Below are 24,187 nucleotides of genomic sequence, written 5' to 3'. Positions count from 1 at the left end.
TTCTCTGTGTGCATGCTCAACGCATGTTCCCATCCACCCACCCACCCATCCCAGTTCCTTCTCCCGAAGTTTCCCCCTGTGTGGCGAGGAGTTCCCACGCTGAGACCGCAGGGCAGTGTTTCCGAGCTGCAGATGGTGGCATTGCTGCCTCTCCCCCTGTCCTCCTTCCTCTCTTCCTTCCCTCTGCCCTCATGCCTAAGTTGGTGGAGCCAGCTGTGTGCTGTCACACAAGTGCCATTCATGCCTGGGGAGGTGGAGGAAGGAAGGATGGGCAACCTTCTTTACTCTCTGCAGAGAATAATGTTGTAGTGATACAGAAACGGTGTTGACAGAGTAGCAGGCAGCCTGCTGAAGGTGCTGAGCCCTGCTGCAACCAACAATTTTGAGGATAGGAGCCTCCGTGAAACCACTTTTCCTCTGCAAACAGGCTTGCACTGGCTATCCCAGAGGCCCATCATTGTTCAGGTGACTTTCCTCTGTAATATCGCTACTCCTGGAGAAACACAGAGTGCTGGGAAGCCCAGAAAAAGAGCGTCGGCTCTTCACGAGAAGTTTAAATGTTGCCTTTTCCTAAGAGTGACATTTAATAATCGGTCTATTAATGAGGAGGCACTGTCAGGACAATAGCAGTCCTGACTTGCTACACAAAGTAGTGTTGCTAAAAGGCTTGAATAATTTTAAATAACTACCAGCGTGCTGAAGGAGGGGCTGGTTGGAAGCTGGGGATGGGGAAGTGAACCTTCTTTTGGAAAGCGAACACTGCATCTTTGTGCAGCAATTTTTTCTCCCCATGTTTAGGCTTGTTCAACAGTAATCCGAGTGTTTCAGCCTGTAACCCAGAGTCAGGAGAGGGCCTGGCACAAAAACATGAGATTTAAAATTCTGCGTCACACCAGCTGTCTACTAGCAGACAGAGGGGGCGGGTTCTGTTCGGGGGGAGGAAGGTTGGAAGGGGAAACAACAGCAAGCAACAGTCTGATAGATTTACTAGAGCTTAGGGCGAGATGCAGATTTGTTTAGTGACTTCATGCATGCGGCTGGTCTGGTCTGATGTAATTCCAGTCCATGTTTCCTGTCTTGATATTTAATCCAGGGTGTGAAGAATGATTCCCCCCCTCCCCATCATCGTGCATGCTGTAGCTAATCACAGAGCCACCCTGCAGGAAACAAACTGGACAGCTGCCTGTTTGGCTCCTGCAGAATCTGAATATGTTTGTTTTACCTAGTAGCAGTGATTAAAATAAGTTTTTAATCTGTACATGCTTGTTTCTTCCAGGGTCTAACAGCTTTTTGCCACTGGGGGAATGGAATTCCCACTAAACAGTATTATGTGCTTCCAACGTACACAATACATCAATATTGCCCTTATATGTGCTCTGCAAAATTCTGCTTCGCCTTATTCCAAGAGGAACTTCCCTTGTACGGTCCTTGTTGATATGACTCGTTTTCACAAGCTCTTTTCTTAGGGAAACAAACAGGATACAACTAAAGAACGCACAGGAAAGATTGCGTATATGCTCCCTTTTTTGAGACAATGTACTAGCAAGGAAGCAGCATCCCACTTACGGAGGTCAGTGTTGCCGTGTAAACACAATGTGAAGCACATCTATGCTCAGAGCAACGGGGAGGTATTCTTCCCTCCTGGCCCCTCCAATCCCATTGTGCACTAAGTGCCACAATCTCTTCCACTGGGAGAGGCTACCGAATAGGCATGTTGAAGTACCACCCATCCTGTACTTTGCAGGTCATCACCTTTACTGATTTCAGAGCCAAATGTTCCATAAGTCATCTGGAGTGGCCAGCAAGAAAGCAACACTCGGTCAGACTAAGTATATTTCTGTTTTTCAAATAGTAAATATGCAAAGGTCATACACTGTGGTGATTTGACAGTCCTTATGGTTTTTATTTTTTTTAAGCATGAATACTGAGAACTGCTCTATATTCTTTTCAGACATCAGGACTTTATTTTCCTGAAATGTACTTTCCTGTAACTGGATTTTTATGAGCACGCACTTTTCTTGAGAATGTGATGTGTGTGAAGCACAAGAAAATTTGCTTGTTGTGTACTAAGAAAAAGCAGAATGAGCAGTAGATCATAATCTTTTCAAAGGGTTAGATTTTCAGAAACGGACCCATTTTACTTTTTACTTCATATTTTTCTTCAGCTAAATCCACACCAACCGCAGGGTTTTTTTGTTGGTTTTGTTTGTTTGTGGTTTTGGTTGGTTTCTTTTTTACATGAGGAGTGATGGAAAACTGAGTAAATATAGAGGAAGAACCTCAAGATTTCGGTAATTGTACTGGCTCTGTACAAAATCTATATGAATGAAATCATATTTTTAGAAGTTTTTAGAACAACATTTGCTGACTTCTTTTGTAGTTAAGATGCCAACACATTAAAATCCCAGTCAAGTCTATTGCCCGGTACGGGGCAGTTCCAGTACTGAATTTGAGTTTGCCCTTCTGATTTGACCTTACTGAAAACCTCATTTTGTGACGAAGCTGGAGTGCTCAGTTGTCCCCGGAGGGTTCCCAGTGCTCCCTGCAGATCCTTGTACCTCAGACTGTCTTGCTTAAAACCTTCCTATACATATAGTATTCAATGCAGATCAATTAATTAAACTTTTCCTATGCTGCTTTTTCTCCTCATTTGGTATATGTACTGTGCCGTGGAAAGATACACAGCAGCTACCTTGCCTCTTCTGATAGCCAGTGGTGTTTATCAAAGTTTGAGCAAGCCATGATTGCCCTTTGTTGAAATGAAGCTAATCAAAATCATGATAATTGATCACAGATCATCTTTATGTCAGCGGAAGATAAAATATCTTTAACTAATACACCTCTCACGTTACTGCTTGAATAAAAGTATTATAGCTGTATAGGGTCCTGCCCAAGGTCAATAGGTGGCTGCTTTTACACTAGCCTTGGGAGATGAGATCAAGCCATGGGTCGAGTTTGTAGTGCCAAGTAGGTCAAGTCAGTTGTATCCTCATTATCTGCAGGAGCAAATCTCAAGAGCGACTGCTTTCTTACCACCCCTCATTCCCGCTTCCTTCTTCCCCCTCCCCATACTTGAATCCCTGCTTTGCTAGGGAATTGGTGCCCAGCACTCTGGCTGTGTGAACAACAAAGCAATTTGGACTCCAGTGCAATTTAAGGTCATCAGCTCTCATGAGAGCACAGAGTATAATAATGTCATTAATGTCAGTCCGCTCAGATCATATCCGTAACACCCATCTGTAACACCTCCAGGCTCTGTACACTCTTACTAAATGGGTAGAGAAGGAATTGCAGCTACCTTGAGCTTGTACTGCAGAAGAAATTCCTCACTGGCTGTGCTATCATAGAGGCTTTTCTGTAAGGAGAGTTTAAACACATTGCCTCTCCAGCTATGCTTCACGTGGACTTGGTAAACACATTAGACCCCAAATGACCAAGTGGGAAACTGGTTGTTAAGCTACTGGTAAGAGCCTATCATGGCAAAAGGTTGCAGGAAAGCAGAGGCAGCACAAGAGACATTAATTGATCGTTCATATGTCCTAATGATTGCAATACATTTTGGAGATGAAGCTGTAAGTTTCTTTTTTGCCCAGTTGTTTAGAAAACTCAGTAGCTAGACTGGTGAAATCCAGTGGTCAGCCAGATCAGCTAAAATTTATCGAAATAGCATTTCCTTGGGCAAAATCAGTGAGGATATTTTCTGACTTTGAATTATTTACATACATTATTTAGTGTTTGGGAGTTGAGCGCAGGCTTCATTTGCACTGTGTAGCAGTACTTGTTTCCAAGATATAAATGTTTTCCCCTCCTTTTTTGGCTGTAAATCTGTTGTGCCTCTAAACTGTCTTGTCTCCATTTCTACCAAAATCATCGTACCTGTTTCCAGTTGTGAATGTTTCTTGACTTTGTATGCGTGTGCTACACATACCCATGCTTCAGAGCACGCAGACTCTTCTAATCTACTTAAAATGAGACAAGTGACTGCCTCATCCCTTCATGATTTCACTATGTCCCCATGTAGTTTAGGGTCCAATTTAAAATGACTCCTCTTGTTTTTTAAAAATCCCACATAAACCCTCCATCAAATTTCAAGTACCAGCTGAAATCTTTCCTTCTTTCCTCACCCACTGCTTACCATTTCTTCTCCTCTGCTGTCACTAGTCTCTTTGATCGTCTTTTAACTTAGCACAATATTCTGGTATCGTGGTTTAACCCCAGCCAGCAACTAAGCACCACACAGCTGCTTGCTCACTCCTCCCCGCTCCCGGTGGGATGGGGAGGAGAAATGGAGGGAAAAAAAAAGTAAAACTCATGGGTTGAGATAAGAATGGTTTAATAACTAAAATAAAATATAACAACAATAATAATAATAATAAAATATAATAATAATAATTGTAATGAAAAGGAATATAACAAAAAGAGAGAGAAATAAAACCCAAGAAAAGACAAGTGATGCACAATGCAATTGCTCGCCACCCGCTGACCCCTCCCAGCCAACTCCCCCCAGTTTATATACTGAGCATGACGTTCTGTGGTATGGAATATCCCTTTGGCTAGTTCGGGTCAGCTGTCCTGGCTGTGCTCCCTCCCAGCTTCTTGCACACCTGCTTGCTGGCACAGCATGGGAAACTGAAAAATCCTTAACTTAGGATAAGTGCTACTTAGCAATAACTGAGACATCAGTATCTTATCAACATTAGTTTCACACTAAATCCAAAACACAGCACTGCCCCAGCTACTAAGAAGAAAATTAACTGTATCCCAGCCGAAACCAGGACATCTGGTAAACAGCCCATGTATTGGGGTTTTTTTTATTGACTAGAGAGTGAGTAAAGCAAGAAAGCTGGTCTTCCTGTTTCAGTTAAGGAATTAAAAACCCAGCAGGAGTTGATGGCATCATACGCTTTGAAGTCTGGCAATCTCAATATATTTCTGAGTTTTGGTCAGGGCTCCCGTGGGATCCTGAGCTCTGAGAGATGCTGGTCCGTAGTCTGTGCTCTGAGATCGGGTTTTTTGTGAATTGATTTATACATGGTTATTAATATAGGCTTTGGTAACGTAACGTAAATGCGTCACTAATCCTGTGATGATGACGATTAATTGGTAAGGCACTGCATGATTCAGAATATTGAGCTGCTGGGAGAGAAGATTTCCAATTTATTTAAGTGATCCCGTCGGTCAGAAAATCTAGCTTGATCTGAGCCCCCAGCCACCTCTTCCTGGGAGTGATGCACAGGGGGGTGGCGCCTACCCCCGGTATGAACTGCTATGCCACTGTAATACAGCCAGAGAGGGCACCTGGGCTTGGGAGCTGGGAAATGCTCTTAATCCTGCTGCCTAGACATGGCCATAGAGGGGAAAACTTGGGGATTCTGGACCAATGAGCTGGAAGGATTTGGGGACAAAAGCAGTAAACATGAATTGTGGTCAGCTCTTACAGAAAAAGGAAGAGGAGGGATATCATTCGATAAAACCATAGATTCACTGATGGGTAACAAAAGACCAGGAAGAATCTTCCAGATTTGACCCGTAGACAGACTTGTTTCTCTTTTGCCAAATTTCATTGCTTATCTCACCGTTGCTTTGCTAAACTACAAAACAGGCTTCTAGTAGTGTTATCTTAACACCTGTTCTAACATCAGAAGCCCGGCTCTGGCAGGAAAGAAAAGAAAAAGACCTGCGAGAATGTGCATGTTAAGAGGTGGATGTTTCATCGTGGTAAGGTGGCTTTTTCTCTCTATGCTTCCGAACAAATTGGTGAGAGGAGCCCTGCAGGGAAGCAGAGATGAATAGTCCTGGCTTGCGTGAGCTACGGATGTGGTGGGACTCCAGTACTGAAGGACAGACATTGTTGGGTGCTTTTGTTAATGGATGATTAAGCTCTCACTCACATCTTAAACATGCTAATTATAAAGCTTCTAAATATAGAATAGGAAAAGTCCCTCTTTCTCCTTGAGCCTATGAATAACTAATTTTAAAATTTGCTTGTGGCAACTGTTTTCTTTAACAATTGTGGTTCCTCTGAAGAAGTAGCTTTTGTAAAATGTTCCTCTTTAGGCAGGAGTTTCCCTTTTCTGCATGTAGCTCCAATCATGTTTACCAATGTCAGCAACAAAAATAAGGGTACAGCAGGCAAGCTCTGGCGAGGCTCGCTGCATCAGCTGGAGGAGTTAATGTCCTGGTAGTTTCTTTTTCCTCTCTGCCTCCACCACAGAGTGGCCAGTAAGGAGTGTGTCTCGGCTGTGGCAGTACAAAACCTGGTGTCTTTGCTTAAAGCCACTATTGTTGGCGGTTTTAGCCAAAAGGCTGAACTTTGCACTGAAGCAGCTGATGCCTAGGGATGCACTTGTGTCCACCAGCTGTGGTGCGAGGGTTCTGACCTGTGGCTGGGGGCAATATCTTTTTAACCCACTGCAGCAGATTCACTTTAGCTAGTCTCTTGGTGCCGTAAAAAGTCGTTGCCCTCTTTTTCACCAAGAAGCATGGATCCAGCCTGAAAGCACATGCTGTGTTAAATCCAGGCTTGTGCGTTGTCAGCTGGTGGTACAAAGGGGAGAGCACAGGCCACCAAGTTTGAAGGACTTCAAAAGATCTATCTGGCTTGCTAAACTGTTTTGACCAACAGTGTGTGCCCTCTGAACGCATTGCAACGGCCTAACAAAACAAAACGCCTTAGATTAAGCCACTGTGAGTCCCGATTCTGAGCTTCAGCCCGAAAATTGAGTCACTTCACCATCTCAGCAGGCTAAGAACATGCTTGTGGCACTTGGCATTCCTGAGCTGGGAAGCATTAACTCACTGAGAAGTGTCACCTGCACTCACCTGTGTGTACCTCAGGTTGTTAACTGCATGCCCGTCAGCTGGTGGCCTAAGGCTGATCACTGCACTTCAAGTTATGAGCCTGTAGAGACCTTACCAAGGGCAGATATAACCCTTAGTCTCTAGCAGCAGTGTGTGAGCAGAGCATGATGCTCATTAACTTTCAGATTTTAGTATAAATTTCCAGGGATAAAGTTAGGCAAAGATCCTCCTATTACTTCTGCAGCAGCCACAGTTTTACTCCATATACTGAAAAGATGCCATTAATACTAAACCGTATGGTATAAATGTGGAATAACACCATGTTAACCAAGCCACTATTATGAGTAAAAAAATTTAAGTGGTTTAGGTAATTCTTTGGAGGCTGTGTAGGAGTGAAAGAGCAATTCATCTAGCTAGTTGATATTCTGAGTTGTATGATTATGGGGCAAAAACAGAGCAGTTGGCAGAGTTACTTAATTCCCCCAAGCCCTCCACCCTCACTCCTCTCCGTACCTACTCAGTCGCATTAACTCACTCACCTCTCTCAGAAGAGTAAGGCCTGAGAACGTGATTACCAAATTCAGACATAGTTTTTGTGTGTTTCTATTAAATTCTCTTCACCTCTCGGTTTCTGCATGCACAAGAAGGGTGGGAGCTTTTTGCAGCAACTCAAGAGTAGTGTTATTTGGGCTCCAGTTATATTCGGGCTCCCCACTGTCATAAATTGATGTGCAAAACCCCATATAGCTAAAGCCACAACCCTGAAGAGCTAACAAACTAATGGAAAAGGGTCTGAAGGGCAAATATAGGAAGAAAGCGATTTGCCTGAGGGTGCACTGGAATTAAACGGCAGAGGTAGAAAGATAACCCTGGGAACAGATACTTAGCCTTGAAGAAGTTGACAGGCATTGAAGCACAGAGAGAAATTTACCGTGTCTGTTTATTTCAATGGGAGTTGAGTGCCCATATAGCTGTAGCTAGCTACATCTTATTGGTGCTTAAATACCTTCAAAAGTCTATCCTAATTTTCTGTTGGGCCAGTATATTGTGTTGTTCCTCTGGCCACACGAAGGATTCATTGATCCCTGGAAGAGCAGATACTGAAATAGTGAGCTCATCTCTCTTGTTGACTTCATCTCACTTGAGTCAAAAATTTTGTCCTACCCACCACTTTGTTTAGTTTTGATTGTTAAAAAATACCTATTTTTAAAACTCTTACTGGGTTTATTTTCATTAGGCTCCAGCAGCCTTCTTGTACTAGGACTGACTCACTTCATACTACACTTGTGCAGGTGTAATTGCATTAAGTTCAGTGAAGTTATTTCTAGTTTACACTGGTAATATAGGGCCTACCTAGTGTGAGTCACCTGCTAATTCACTTCAGCACGAAAAAAAATCTACCTTGTTCTAATTTATTTTTTTAATGTAAGCTAACTGTAGACTTATGAGTAATACATTCCACAGCAGGTAACAGGAGTTGAATGGATGTGGCAGTTCTAGCACGGCATGTGTGAAACAGGAAAAGAAACTGAGCTTACACAGATTTGGTAACATCAATAAGCCTCTTCCAGGCCTGAGCACAGGATGGCCCACAGGTGTGGGAAGCTGTAACACCACCTCCTTAAGGTCTCTCTCATTCTTTCCCTCCTGGGAAAGAGGGATAGCTTGGGTTTGTTCAGAACCTCATGTGTCCCTTGAGCTTGACTGGAAGATGTGTTTGTTTCCAGGTTTATCCCAGAGCATCTGCTAAAGGCAATTCACCAGCTAGTTCCTCTCTGCATAGACTCCTCCTGGGGAGATAAACCAGGATAGCTTGTCCCACGTCTTTTTAAAATAAACAGCTGAACAAAAACCCATAAAAAACCCCCAACCAGACAAACCCAAGCAAACCCAAATCCCCACCCTCCAGTTTCCTCTTGTTAATTCACACATGGTTGCTGATTGCAGCTAACTACTGGATGCTGGCTGTAGTATTAAAAGAGGCACCTTCTAATTTCCTTGTTTGCAATGATCTCATTTAATGGAACACAGGTGTAAGTGGTGGTTTGTAGGCATAAAGCAGGTAGATGTTGACATTGTGTTTCCAAAAGCAAACTGAAGGCTATACTTGGAAACAGATTTATGTTATCAATGCCATCTTTTTATAATGTTGGTGAATAGCATTGTTAGACCTTGTTTTTGAAATCCTGGAAGTTCAGGCATACAGGGTTTTTTTTGCTGGATATCGGAATCCTTTTAAAGCAAGTGCATGCGGTAGTGATACTGAATCTATAAACAGGGGTTCCTTTAGTTATATTCTCTTCAACTGTAACATGCAAATTCAGTGTAGTCACTAACTTGGTACGTGTAAACCTTGACTGTAATTGGGCTGCAGGTGTGGAAACAGTAAACAACAATAAAAAAAATGTATATATGTTTTTTAAAACTTCTATGACTAGGCAAATGCTTTTTTCCTAGTACTGTCATCTGTGATAGTACACAGTTTTCTAATGCAGTAAAAATATTCTTGAGTAAAAGGAGCACTAAAGGTGTAACTGATCAGAAAAGTGATGTTATTACTCAAATGCAAAGAGCACCCTAAGGCTGGGTCACTTCTTTAAAACATACAAGGAAATTTTAGCTAATCAGGAGTTAATGAATGGTATCTTTGCTCAAATGTGAAGCTTGGCTGAAAGAGAAACACCTTGTAAAATGATATTAAAGTCATTAACCAATAAAGGGAAAAATAGTTCTGATAGTGCTGGAATGCACCATAAGACACTTACAGGGGAAAAAATTAACTTGTAAATAACTTCATTTGAAAATTTAAAAAGTTATATAGCAGAAATAAAAATTTAAACAAATTTGGATTTCTTGGGAATAACATATTTTAGTCAACTTGGATTGGAATGGCCAGTCAGGTGGGGTTTTTTTCAGCATTTTGTTTTTGCAAGAAAATTTAGTGAAGTTCTGTATTTGTCAGAATATAAACTTCTGAATCTAAACTCTTCAAAATGAAATTTCTACTTTTCACCGTTCTGAAAGTAAAATGAAAAGTTCTCTTAGAATGAGATATGTCCAAGTGGGCTTCTGCTTGTATGTGTCGGCATCCTGAATACCAGTAAGCTAGAATCTTGATAGTGCTATGAATGTTTGCTCTTTTACTCCTTTGCATCTATTCAAGTTTAAATGAGTAATTCTTCACATGGTAAAGTGTAAATGAAATATTTTTAAATCCTTTTAAGATAAATATCTAGGATTTTGTGATTCTAACATGGTCAGAATACAGAAGCAGGTACAAGCATGAGTATGATTTCTAAAGGTAATATTGGATGAAACATTTGACAGCTGGGAGACATTATTCATGCTTCTTATTAAGTAGAAAATAGCACTACATTACTTTTTGCCATGTTTCTTCTTATTTTTAAGAAACAATACCCATTGTTTGGGTTTTCTGGGCCTGTCTTAGCCACAATTTTCCACGTGCAGTAGTATCAGAGATGAAAAAGCAGAACTTGATGCTTACAGGAGTACACCTGTTCTAACAGTATTACCTACCCATTGCAAAAGTGGGGAACTTCTGTTAATGTATGGCTAAACAACAGGGTGTTGATCTTGCACTCCTCATCACAGTCCACACTGAGACTTGTTCCCATCACTACGTGTGAAGTTTAGAGATTGTTAGTTTTACTTTAAAACATAAAAGCAGAGCTGAACTCAAGTGAAATCAATGCCCTGTTTTGCCAGGCACTATGCAAAGCCATTGGAAAAGGCTATTGTAGCATCAAGAGCTCACAGACAACATAGAGTGCTGATACACCTCTGCAGCTAACTGTATAGCCACATAGGTAACCACGCAGAAGGGCTCATGATTATTGCCTTACTCTGAGCACTGACAGCTTGTGCCATTGCCTGCTGTAGAAGACAAAATACTGTGCTAAGAAGAGTAAGAAGTTTACAGCCTTTGCTGCAATTGATGTGGTGTAAGGGTTGGGGAGGAGAAGAGGTGCTGTCAGTATGCTTATCTGCTCTTGCCATTCCTCGTCCTGGCCTCAGGTCAGTTAGGTCCCAAGATATGTGCAACGAAGTGAAGCTCTGTGGTGTGGTATCTGGGATTTGGTGGAGTAGAGAACTTGCTAGGATCTAGACTTTCTTTTTAGAGCAAGGCTGCTGTAAAACTACTGGGGTTTTCCACTGAGTGACCTCAGCCAATGTGGTTGGATGCATCACATCACCACCACTCCACCTTAGTGGGCTCTCAACGGATAAGGCCATACTTATCTGCTGGATGGAGACATAAAAACTACTTTACTACTAAGCAGAAGTAAGTTTCTGCCACTTGGACTTCCTGTTAAGTCATTTAGAGTAGTAACTCATTCATTCCTAGCTGCAGCAACCCTGTCTTATAAGAAAAGGCAAGATGTACATACAGGCAAACACGCACCTTTTTCTACCAAAGTTGGTGGCAACCGCCACTGGGGTTAGCAGAAGGGAATGGCTACATCAGGTTTGGGGCAGTCTCATGGCAGAAGTGACTTTACTTAGTTGTTCCTGATTTCTGACCCTCTCCTTTTCTCCTCCTCACCAGTGGAGCCTTCTTATCTCAGTTGTATTTTGTTCTTTTCCTGCAGGAGAAAATACAAGAAAACATCACAGAGGTAAGAGTAAATCGCAGAGGACTGGAAGGTATTTGTGAGTCGTCTGTCTCTTTTTGTTAGGGAGTTTGAAGGAGGATTTTCCTGTTACCAGATTGGTTTTGTTCCCAGGGAAATGCTATTCTACTGATTGTTTCCCCCTTTGAAGGTCCATCTTGTGCTGCTGCTGCTCCAGGTCCTGCTGCTAGTGGTAGTCCTCCGCTCTGATGTTAGTGGTAGCTCTCCCTGAGTAAGGACAGAAATATTTATCCTTGAAGTTCAAACCCTAATAAAAGTCACTGTGTTCCTTCTGCAAGATCTGCTGGTTCTAACTCCTATCGCTTACTCATGCTGTAATAACAAAATGGATTGTGGGCTAGTAGTGTTGCTAATGATCTGTGCCTTTGCAGGAGACTGAAGGAAAACGGGGATCCTGTTGATTAACAGGCCCTATTACAGCTACCTGATCTGGTTATCTTACTGCCTCCTTGCAGGAGGGAGGCCCAGTGGGGGTCTTTGACAGATTCATTTTTCTTTCTTTGAAGCCCTTGTGCTTGGTTGCTTCAGAGCACGCACTTTGCAGCACAAAGTTTTTTGGTGCTGAGCTGACTCCCCCTCCCCTGCATGTGGAGTGTTAATTGGTGACTTAATCTCATGGCGTGCTGAGCATCTTTAGTTCATGTTGACTTTAACTGGATTTGAGGCTCCTGCAGAGTGCTTCCTAAAGACTGAACCTTGCAGCTCTGCTGACTGTGCCCTTTAATGTTGTGTGATGATGGAGAGAGCTGGCAGATAAGCCAACATGATGATGTGATGGGCTAAGACATCACAGCCACCCCTCCTGTTTGCTATCACCCTGCGCTGAAGATATTCACGCCAATGCAGCATTGGCAGGACAGACTTCTTGTGTGCTTGTGTGCCGCAGCCGCAAGAGACTGAAGTGTGGTGGCTTGAGTCATGGATGAGGTGGGTTTGAGCTGTGACAGTTTAGTGGAAAATACTGATTTGGAGATCTCTGTGCTGAACTGTGCAGGTGGGCATTGCATAGTGTGAGACACAAGAACAGGGAAAAGGTAAATATGCTCCCAGTTGTTCTCCTAAATGTGGGGCTGGCACTGTAGTTCTGTTTGCAGCTCTACTTTTCTCCCCATTTCCCTTGCTGCTGCTGTGATTGCTAATTAATTATGAACATGTCTCTGGCCAGAGGTCTTGAGTTGCTGCAAGAGGATTTGTTCTGGAGCTGAGATGGTTTCCAGAATGAATGATCACTGCACTGCTCACATTGTCCCGAGTACTGTGTCTTATTTGGGTGTGTTTTCTGTGTACATAACCAGGGCATCAGAGAGGTTTGTGTTCAGCATCTCTTCTGCACGGGAGACTTTCTTTAAGCCTCGGAAGAGAGATGAAGTATGTTAAAAGCTCCTACAAGCCCAATACACAGTTGTATCAATGACATACAGAGCATTGAATATGTCAGTCTGTTTAAACATACCCTTACAGGGTTAAGTTTTGTGCCCCATGGGATTTTAAACTTCCTTTTTTTTCTCTCACTATTACCCATGCCTGCTGCCTGACTGATGGTGTGCACCCTTGTGGCAGCTGGGCAGATGGGCTTCGTGGCCCTCTGGTGTCTAACAACTGGTGTGAGCTTTGCGGAGGCAAGAGGCTGCTGCAGGGACCGGCACACAGCAATAGCTGAGCAGCTACTCCTGATAACCTTGCTCAGCGGGCGCTGGCTGCTGGCTGGAGAGCTGTGTAGCGCAGCAGGGTAGCTGCTGTGGCTGGGAACCATGCTTTGCCAGCACCTAGGGCAACTTAGCTGGCTAGTAAGCTTCTGACTTGAATTTGCCACCTGCTGTGTGATTAAGGTACGATCCTAAATGGGAAATTGCACATCCTGCCATCTGATGCAGAAGTGTAATATCCAGCAAAAGGAAGTGGTAGGACAGCAGTTCATTTAAAGGCTGGTTTTAAGTAGCATCTCTCTGTTGAGTTAGTAACTCCAGCAATGAACATAAACTGATGACTTGGCTCAGGTCTCCACCTTTGTTTCCCACATTCATCTGTTGTGGGGTTTTCTTTTTTGCTTTGTTATGTTTTTTCAAAATGATCTCTGCGGTTCCTATGTCACCGGGCTCTGAAGGGTGACTGGCAGCTGAACTGAAACGATCTTTTGCTTGCTTTTGCATCTTCTTCCTTTTGTTTCTCTTTGGGGAGTGTTATCACGTAAGAATGCCTAGGTGATAGTAAGCAGCACTTAGCTATGTAGGAGAAACACTGCTGTCCTCTGTACCTTGTGGTGTAAAGAAACAGTTTCCCCTGAGTGCAGACCTGTTGGGAAGGAAGATGAGGTACGTGCAAGAAAACTTGAGGAGAAAGAGTTGGAGTAAAATCTGAGCCATTCTAAAATTGTAATTGGAAATGACAGACACTGACTCTTGCATTGATCATTTTGTTAACTGAGTTGACTCAAATGCTTTTGTAACAATAATGTATTGATATGATTTTCCTCATAAACTTGGAAGTTTCACAGCTGTCTAGACAAACCTAATTTCATTAGTCCCAACCTAGTAATTGTATCTGAACCACTGAACTGTGATGTAGATTAATCACAGCAATACCAGAGAAGTGGGATATTTAATCAGAACTCGGGTCATCTATCATTCTCCCATCTAGTTCCCCTTGGGTAAGTGAATAGTAGATAGCTTATTAAATAGTGACTGGAGAGGTAGTCAGCAAGAGGGAGACCTAGACAGGAAGCCAAAGCTCTCTTGAACTTTCAGGTCCAGGGTTGGTTTTGCTTTTTCTGGAGCACCTGAGACCTCAGTGATGTTTGATGAGGTTGATAACTATTGAGACTCCCAGTTATCCTGAAGACAGCCAGCTGTGAGCTGCCCATGTTTTCATGGGAGATAGTCCGCACCTTCAGCTCCCTAGGAGATTAAAAGGGAAATGAGCCTTTCAAGTAGCCCTTGGCAATCCCCTCCTAGATAAGGTTCCTCTGCTTGGGTGACATTCAGCTAGTGCAGGCAGTTTTGCACTTCTAAGGACTCACTAAAGTCCTATTTAATTTCTCAAAATTTGTCAGATAAATAATCTGTGTTAGCTTACGTGGCATAAATTTTCCTCCATTACGATCCACAGCCATGCATTTTTACTCCGCCAGTAACGTGGAATTGCATGTGTTGCTGGTTTAGTTTAGCTGCATGTTAGTTAATTGTACAGTCTAATTTTCTATTAAGATGCAAATGCTTCTTTTACAGTGAATTTATTTTAGATAAAAGTCGAGTAAAAGGAGTCCTGATATTTTATCTGTCCATCATGGATGGATGGTTTTTTTCCCCTACATACCTGTTAATGCTATACGTGAAGTACAGAGTAGAAAAGGAAATGTAACCAAAGTGCCTTTGAAATATGGCTGTGACCCTGAAAGAAGCATCCTAATGGGCCCTGCAAAATACTCATGTGATTTCTTTAAAAAAGATTGTACTCTAATTAAAAAAGGTTGAGATCTGATACAAACCACGTGGACGGAACATCAAGCCTTCCCTAATTTTCATAAGGGTTTTGTTGTTTCTACTTCAGACGATCAGGCAGGAAACTCATAAGCAGAGATGATCTTTTCCATCCCTTTCCCACACTTTCTTGTTCTTTCTCATTTATGTCTGTGCTTCTCAATTCCAGTTTGCTGCAGCATTTATTTAATATACTCTTGGAGGAAAATGTGAATGTGAAAATGTTCTAACTTAAAAAAAAAAAAGAAAAAAGAGTTATGTATTTACGTTAGTGTGTGGCACAAGAGGTGAAACCATAAATGCACAAATGATGTTACATACAAAATAAGTGAAAAAGTGGAAGTTTTTTTCCCCCAACTTTAGTTGATAGTCATCTTCAGGGTTACTCATGCTGATACCTCTTTAGATTAAAATAATCCACTGTCTTTTTTGGATTATTTCAAAATACAGGTAAATTTATAGCCTTGCAAGTCTCCTTCTAGGTAATCTTTAAGTTAGGCGTTTACCGGGGACCAGATCCTGTGAGGAAAACTCTGTGCTGGGATTAATCTCATCTTTTAGTGCTGTTAGGACACACTAAAGAGATCTTCATTGGAATGAAGCATCAGTGCTCTCTCAAAGCTGATTGTCTAAGTAAGGGCATTATATATGGTGGTAGTTGTCACTGCCATTGATAGAATAATGTAGTCTGAAGGGGACCTCTGGAGTCTCTTTCAGCTCTTGGTGCTTGAGAACATCACTGTGATCCTGATTAACTCTTGGCATTCATCAACTTACTTAATTTGACAATATGCTTAGTCCTTAGTTCTGATACCATTTCATTTCCACAGCTTATCTATTGACCTTGCAAGGTTATCTTAATTACAAATAATAAAAGTACCCCTAATTCCTTAAGCTGTGCAAGTAATTATAATACTGCTTAGCTCAAGTTTTTCTTTATATATAGTATCCGAGCAACTCCAGCAATATAGGATGCATTAAAAGTTGATATCGTAATCAGTAGCACTCACACACAATGCACGACTTGATGTGTCAAAATTCTTCGTAAAGCGTAGTCTTTTGGGTGCTGAGCTCCCTGTGACTTCAGTAGGACTTCTTGAAACTCTGCGTTTCAGGGAAACTGATGTTAAATTTTCAATTCAAGGCTGCTGGGCATTGTGCAAAAAGGGATCTGCTGACTTATTTCTATAATATTACAAGTGGAGCTGGTTCTGTTAAATTTAATGAACACTTAATTTCAGTAAGAAAGGTATTGATTTGTTGAGTGCTCTGTAATCATTGCACTGCAGAATCATAGGTTCTTTGGGAAATAATTGAACATAGTCATGTAAGTAAAGCTTATAATTAATCTCTATGTGAAGGGGGCAAATTAAAGTGACATTGGCAACCTTAATTTGATATTTCCTAGCTTTCTGGTGCTTGACTGTGCAACCTGAGTGATCTTCTAATGTAGTTTAAGTGCAGTCGGATACTGGCAGCATTACACAGCTCTGAAAAAGAGGCTACGGTTCAAGTGAACACAGCTAAGTGGAGTTTGTGCTTTAATTCACGGAGGAAGTTTATATTACTTGGCTGTATGTAGGGAAACTTCATGTTGAGAGGAGAGGAGGAAACCTACTTTCTAGAAAATCCCAGCTTTTGTTCTCCTAACACTTTCTATAAGAGGAAAACATTGAAACATTGGAAGTGACAGAGGCTTTTACATACCCTCTTGCTTTCTGTCCTTCTCCTACTTCCCTCTGTTTAAGAGAGCTGGAAGATGCACTGAGATTGGACTCCATACAGATACACACACTTCCCCCCCCCCCGGCTTTTGAAATCTTGCTCAGTTTTTCTACCCCAAAAGGAGGCAGCCATTTCTTAATATGATGGCTCTGGTAGAGGAAGGTATAAATTTTGGATTCCTGACATGAGTAGTGGGACTTATCTTCTTTATCCAGAGCAGGAGTAAGTTCAAAATAATTATGAAACATGATTAAATAGTGACCAAATCTTTCTTGCTGATATATATATTCCTATTATTTTACTAAAATTAATTTTATTCCATATCTTATATACTGCTGAATAATTATCAATAAATACAAGTCCTTAATGGTTAATGACTATTAAAATGGTGAATATATTGAGCGTAGTTTTTCAGCTGTTTTACAATACCTAAAATATTACTGGTTGTGCAGAATTTGTTCTGACAATAACACATCTTGCTTGATAAGGAATGGAGTCTGCCAGATTTGAAAATGGAAAAAGTAGCTTATGCTACTCAAATACTGTGACAACAAGTGTCCTTACCTATCAAAAGAAAGTTATGTTCAGGTTTTTCCTAAATGTGTTCATGTTTAGGTGAAATTCAGCCATAAACTTCAGTATCATTTCAGCAGAACTGATAACACACTCCCGCTTTTGCATTGGTTCTCTGTCTGTACATGACACTGCCTTTCAAAATGTAATCGTGATATCATCTAGATTCAGATTTTACGGATGCTGTTTGTAGTGATTTGTTAGAAGTTATTTGTAGCCCCTAGATTTGCAAGATTCATTCCCTTTTTGCTAGAGTAAGATTGGTGCGAAATGAAAATTACATTCAGAAGTCATAGACTTCAATGAAGATAAACTGGTATCAACCATTCTTTGGTATCAGACGTTCAAACCAAAATGACTTTGCAATGTATAGATGCTTTCTTTTTTAAAATTCTTAGTGCCTGACAAGTTTTCCTGATTCAAATCTTGGGGAGAGGGCAGAGCAGAAGTAGTCTTGTGCCTTCTAGGCTTCGTTATGAAAAGTTGTCTGGAAAAAAGCTGCTGGAGAATAGGTTTTTCACTAGCTATGCACTGGGGTGATTAACACTAAAAATAAGTGATATAGATTAGATACACTATAGCCTTATGATATTTTGGCACTTCTGTTTCCACCAATTGGAACCAAACAAAATAGTGCATGTGTGAATCTGGAAAGCTGCATGGAGAAGAATAAACCCAGTCTCCTGACACCTTCCCATTGGGTTAGTTTGGCTTCTTTCAGTGACATCCAATGCTCTTCTCACTGACTTATTTTTAGCTAAATTGAAGTGGCTTGCTTTTTCCTTTGGGGTTTTGCAATTTTCATTCCTTACAGGCATGGAATATAATTCTGCTTGTGGGTACACAGATACCAGTAAGTGTTCATTTCCATTTTAGTTAATCTGAGATCCTTTACTGAAGAATGTTTGGAGAATTAGATTGGGATTTGGTGAGGGGATGTAACAGGGAGTTCTTCTCCCATGATTTACACATAATTTGTATAAGAAGGATAATAAAACTTAATGAAGAATTCAGTTAAGCCCTATATTATTGCCTATTAGACATGATTTTCCTGTAAAATACTATTGATTTTTTAAGGTTTTTTTGTTTTGTTTTGCCCCTGAGAAGTGAATTACTCAGATTCAATGCATGCAACCCAGTGAAACTTCCTTAGTGAAAATTACATTAATGTTGATGGTCATGTTGATAGCATAAGAGGGAGGAAGCTAAGACAGTTGCTACTCATGCAATCCCTCTGTGGATAATCAGACTGTTCATTTCCCAAGTCTGGACGAAAACAGTTTATGCCACTAGTAAGGGGCCGTCTTTTGTTGGAGCTTAATGTAACTGTTAGTAAAGGCAGAGGCTGCTCTATAGAACTTCTGTTCTTGTCCTTTTCCTCTAATTTGCACTGCAATTTCTTGATAATCTCTCGATGTTCACGGAAGATCTGCATAAGTATCTAAAAAAAAATCTCATTTTATTTCCTGAAAATAAGTGTTAACACAAATGGGTAAGACATCTGTCTCCAGCCCTTCCTTCCCCAGCTGCCATTCCCCATTCCCTTGTTCCTCCTCATCCCTCTTTCCTAACTGTATGTGAATTCTTCTAACCCACAGCATGAGGAAGACAGGTGTTAATCTTGACTTTCTGTATCCCACTGGTCTTCCACTAACACACACTACACACAGAAGCACAGTCTTGTCTGTTGAAAACCTTTCCCTCCAAGGGAAACCTCAAGAAACAAGTGGAAAACCCTAAGATTTGGGATCTCATTGCCACTTGCTAGTGGCTGTGTCACTTTACCCTTCAGCTGAGCATCCAGAAGTTCCTGGGGAATAAAACACCAAAAGAAGGAAGAAAACAAAATAACTTAAATGGATTTTTTTTTTTTTTTTTTTTTTTTTTAACTAAAAGCTAAATTGCATCTGATCAAACCAATAATCCCAACAGCTGCTAATGAGTTGACCCCTCTGAACCGGTGCTTCAAGTAGTGGAGAGGTAGTCCATTGATTTTTCCCGTCAAGCATTTATAATGTATGAGCTATAGCAACTTCTAGGCAATTTTCAGTACGCTGAGTAATTACAAAAAGCTGGTCATTTAAATTACCCTAAGATGCAGCATTTCCATGACTAATTCCGAACTTCTATGTCTTAGCTGTGTCTCAAATTCAATTTGAATTGATAATGAGTTGTTTTAATCCCTCTCTTTGATTTAGCAGTCAGACCAAAGGACAACATTTTTGGGGGGGTAAGGAGGAGAGAGGAAGAAAGAAAAAAATTGCTAGTGACTGACATTATTTTGGCAGTTAATGTGGGAATGAGCTTTTACTTGGGGACCTCCTCTGGGGGAGGGCGATATAATTGAAGTCCTGTATAAGCTTCCAGTTTTCAAAATCTCTCACTTCCGAAATGTGTGTATCCCTTGCAAATGATGAAGAGGGAATCCTAAGGCATTTTGTTAAAAAATCTATCAAATGCAAGGGATGAGGCATCCTTGCTGAGATAATTTGCCCCAGGAGAGAATCAGCTATCTCCTGGCAGTGTGACTTTTTCTCAAGAGAAATTTCTCACTTTTAATGTGGGTTACACTAGAGCCACTAACAAGTCTTATCAAATCTGGGAAAGCTAGAAACCCTCTTTCCTTACTGCCACATCAAAGAGTCTCTGTTTGATTTCTACTGATTAAGCTCGGTGTTTCCTTTAGCACATTCTCAATAGACTATCCAAGTATTATGAATAATTTTTTCCCCCCAAAAATGCATTTTGTTTGCCCTGTTGTCCTGCCTATGTTGAGATGATAACTTGGGGATGGCATTTAACTTTAATTAGATGACAGGTGAAGAAGTCCTCCAGATCTTTATGTCATATCTACATGGGCACTGCACTCTCTCTGGGCCAAAGGATTTATCACACATTAAGGTGAAAACATCTACGACAATGTCTTGTGAAAACATTGGCAGATCCTTGCTGAGTGCCATGCCGTCTCCACAGGCACAGGGGAGCATGGCTAGTAATGTATTTTGACAGGCAGGCTTCCATGTGTTAACACCAAAAATGGAAAATAAGCCTTAAGTAGAAGCAAAGGACTTGGGTTTCCTTTGCATGTGCATTAGTTTGAAAAGGATTCACACATTAATATACTTAATACATGTTTCAGTGAGCACCACCACAGAGAAGATTAAGAAGCAATTTACTGTAGTTTTTGGCTGGTGTATCTCCTTCCCTCAATCCCATCCGTCTACTGATGAGTCATAAGAGATGCAGACCCTGTTACAGAATTTCATGTGTACTTTTCCAGGGTTTGAATTAATGTTATGCTCCAGTGGGTGATGATGTTAGACTGTCATCATGCAGAAGAACAATTGTTCTCCTGCTGGGGAGGAGGTTCTCAAGTAGAAACATCCAGTTGTTATGTACTTACCTGCACATACTTTGCTTCACAAGGGCTTCATAAAATATCTGAGGTATTTATATTGTGGATTTGTTGTTTGACCATACTCAGAGATACTAAGGTGCCTGATTGCACAGATGTATGAGCAGGTACATGCGCGATAGGTGCATTAGATGCATCCAGCTTAATAAGACTGATCCCAAGCTTTCAAGAGTAAAGTTTGCAACGATCATTTCCAAAGATGTGTTGTGGGTTTTTTGTGTTGTGTTGTTTTCAGGGTTTTTTCTCAGCCAGATTTTGGGAACAATTATAGTAGAGAAGTGCTTTGTTTTCTCACAAGATGTAGGGGCAGGACTTTGGACATCCGGGCCTCCAATGCCTGGTCAGAAAAGCTTTTTTTAAGTTTGTGCTTTTTTTCAGTACAGCTACTTATTCCTAATCTTCATTCTGATTCATAGAGTACTTAAACCCACATTCCCCCTCACCTAGCTACAACCATACCTTCAGAGAGAAGAAATAACAATTGTCTGAACATAATAGAAGTGCTATAGTTAAATCATGATTTCTTTCTGAGGTTATTACTCTTAACATGTACGAATATCTTATTTCTGTGCTCATGTGCAACACATTCAGATTTAGTGGTGCATGTAATTAAGGTTCATAGCTTCGGAACCTTTCTTGACTAATATTTACATAAAACATGTTTTCAGCTTATGTTTAATTATTGTCTTGATTAGGACCAGCTATTTTTAAAAGGGGAAAAAAATATTTCTGTTCTCTTAAGTTTGTTGTCAGAAACAATGCTTCATGCAGTGCAGAAAGCACTCTCTGGACTTGCTGATCCGTGATACACAGTTATTCTAGGCTTGTAGACCATTGTCTCATCAGGTTGCTTTTCAGAGTCTGGGATGTTAATAGTAATGAGTGGATAGGATGGAAGTGGTTCTTTCTTCAGTTCTTGCTTGTTCTTCCTGGGAAAATTCACAGCAGATAGCACTTTTTTTTTTTTTTTTTTTTAACCAAAAAAAGAGTAAAATTTAAAAAAAAGTGAGAGATGCTGACAACATTTCAAGTGAACCAGTTCTGTACATGGAATCTATTTATTCTGATTTCTTTGTCTGCTAAAAGATGGTTTTAAAGTCTAGGTTTTTTTCTCTTCCTCCTATCAGAACAGATACTATATATACTTCCTATCAGATACTATAAATGAGTTCCACATAAGCTGGTAATTTCCCTATTGGAGGTTTTTTCAGCTACCTAATAACATTTCAACAAATTCCAGCGGTCCTTAGTGATTACTGACTAAGGACTTCTCCAGTTTTGTCTTGTAGCCAAGACAGAAATACTTATCTGGTACCCACTGCAGGAGCTGGTGGGATCCATGCCCCAGAACAGCAGTGGTCCTGTGATTTACATCTCATGGTTTTGTGAAATAAGTTATTGGCATCGGAACATCTGGTTAAGCCCCTCCAAAATGAAACGACGTGTTGATTCTCATGAGAATGCTCAAGCAATGAGCAGGCACAGAGACTAAGCTACTGTCCAACCACTGCTGAACTGTGCTCATGTAGGTCATGATTAAAGCATAGTGATGAAATAAAAATTTGGACTATGGATGCTAACTGTGTTGCATATGGATAAATAAGTGAGTTTGATCTCCTGGGCAGCCAGTCCGACACTTTTTGCCAGGAGTAGATTTGCTTAGAAGAGAACACCAAGACTGTCGTAGAAATATGTTGTTCATGCTCTGAAAAGCAATCAGCTTGTTGCTGCTTTTTCTTTAGACTGGCTAAGCCACAGGAATGGTTGTACTTCAGCTTTCTTACAGATTGCAGTTGTGATTTTTTAAAATTTTTTTTTCTTCCCCCGGCAATACTGTGAATGTTTTCAGATTGTGATGACAAATACTCCTTCTGGGAGTTTCTGCACTAATAAACAATGGCGACAACAACTTGCTCTGTTTCATGTTATAGCTTCAATTTTAATGACTCATGAGGCACGAAGAACTTGAGCACCGATCTGTTTGTTGACGGAGCTTTAAGACACCAAGGACTGAAGTGACAGTAGGTATCATTAGTCAGCAACCTCGTTGCTGTCTCAAGCAATGCTGCATTTTGATGGCTGTTTTAAAGAAAACTGTAAAAGCTGGACCAGATTAATTCATCTTCAGTCCTGTCCTAAAGCTTGCCAACATGAGGGGCCGAAAGGCTGACAAGCACTGCAGCTTCCAGAGGTGAGAGCTTTATCCCCAGAGCCTGAAGGACTCTGCCCTCAGCATGCACAGCAGTTGCCTAGAGGAGGGCAGTGCTGGAGATCATTCAATGTCAGGGTCTGGAAGGATTGTCACAGCTACCTCACATTACACACCTGGAAGCGGTGAGTATCAGTGTGGAGATACAATGATACATGGAATAGATGTGTCTGTCCTGTTTTTAAAGTGAGATGTGAATTAGCTGGAGGACCCAACAGTTTCCAGCAGAGCATTCGTGTGAGGAAAATCCTAAATACCTGAACGTTTTGACTCTTTTGGGACCAAACCTGAAGAAGTTTGGTGATGGCAGAAACACCCTCTCCCAAATCTCTTGGGACTTTCTGAATGACCATTCCCAATGCATGTGATTTAGTTCAGTTTCATTTCACCCCAGTTCTCAGCTGGATGGTTTGAATACTGGGAGTGCAGTGTCCCAGTTATTCTGTCTATGGGACCCTATGGGCAGGCCGATGCTACACTTTTTGTCAGTGTCCTTGAGAAACAGTGAGAGACCAGTGGCAATCAACATCAACTCTCACCTTTTTTATCTCTAGAAAGCAATGTTCAGCCTTTACTTATCAGCATAGCCTTGACACTGTGCTCTCATCTGAATTCAGAGCTGAAACATCTTGGAAGGAAAATATCATTAAAGCTGGGTTTGCCTCATCATTGCTTGTCCAGTAACCTTCACTTGGGAGGAATTTAAAGAACAGATGTAAAGATATTTCTGAATTGCATCTTTATTATCCTTTAATGCTTCAATTAATACTAACACATTAATAAGAGTTGCGCAGTGGTTAGCCTTGGAGATGGGGCTCCTGTCTCAGGTGGTTTGGGGCCAATTTGGGACAGTTAAAAAAATGACAGAAGGTGGTACAGGATCTTGCAGATGTTTGAAACCTGCAGGGACTTTGTCATATCACTAGCAAAAGCACTTTCCTCTGCCATGTGCAGCTGGAAAGTTGTGAGTTGCTCTTATTAATCCAGTGGTGGAAACATGGATGGCTCTGAGAAACCTTGCACACTGTCTACAGACCTGCACATAGAGAAGTTGTGGCTGCAAAAGGTGTAGGTGGAAGAAAAGATGACAAATTTCTTCATTCTCTTCATGTGAAAAGAGGTGTTAGAAGTTGAGAGAGAAGGAGAAGCAGGAATAACATAAGCTAAACCATATTAAACTCTCTTGTCTTCTAGCATAACACTTCAATAGGGCTGTGACTAACATCTGGATTGCCATATATTGGGAGTGAATGAGGGACTTGCTTGGTGAATCAACTGGTAAAGTTCTATGTGCTTTAGAAAATGGGGAAAACAGGGTAAACAAAGACATGACTGG

The 24,187-nt window shown here is 41.1% G+C and overlaps 1 protein-coding gene across 1 annotated transcript in view; it reads left to right on the top strand.

The window, feature by feature from the left end:
* The window catches only part of PDE1C (phosphodiesterase 1C), a 215,853-nt gene that overhangs the window by 10,506 nt on the left and 181,160 nt on the right, over window positions 1-24,187 (top strand). Inside the window, exon 3 of the mRNA XM_050915808.1 lies at window positions 11,412-11,438. Within this exon, the coding sequence (XP_050771765.1) occupies window positions 11,412-11,438 (27 nt within the window). The remainder of the gene's footprint in view (window positions 1-11,411; window positions 11,439-24,187) is intronic.

This window comes from Gymnogyps californianus, chromosome 2, assembly GCF_018139145.2.
Source record: "Gymnogyps californianus isolate 813 chromosome 2, ASM1813914v2, whole genome shotgun sequence".
In the NCBI taxonomy this organism is placed as follows: Eukaryota; Metazoa; Chordata; class Aves; order Accipitriformes; family Cathartidae; genus Gymnogyps; species Gymnogyps californianus.
The sequence above is the reverse complement of the archived record's forward strand: the minus strand, read 5'-3'. Positions and strand labels throughout refer to the sequence as shown.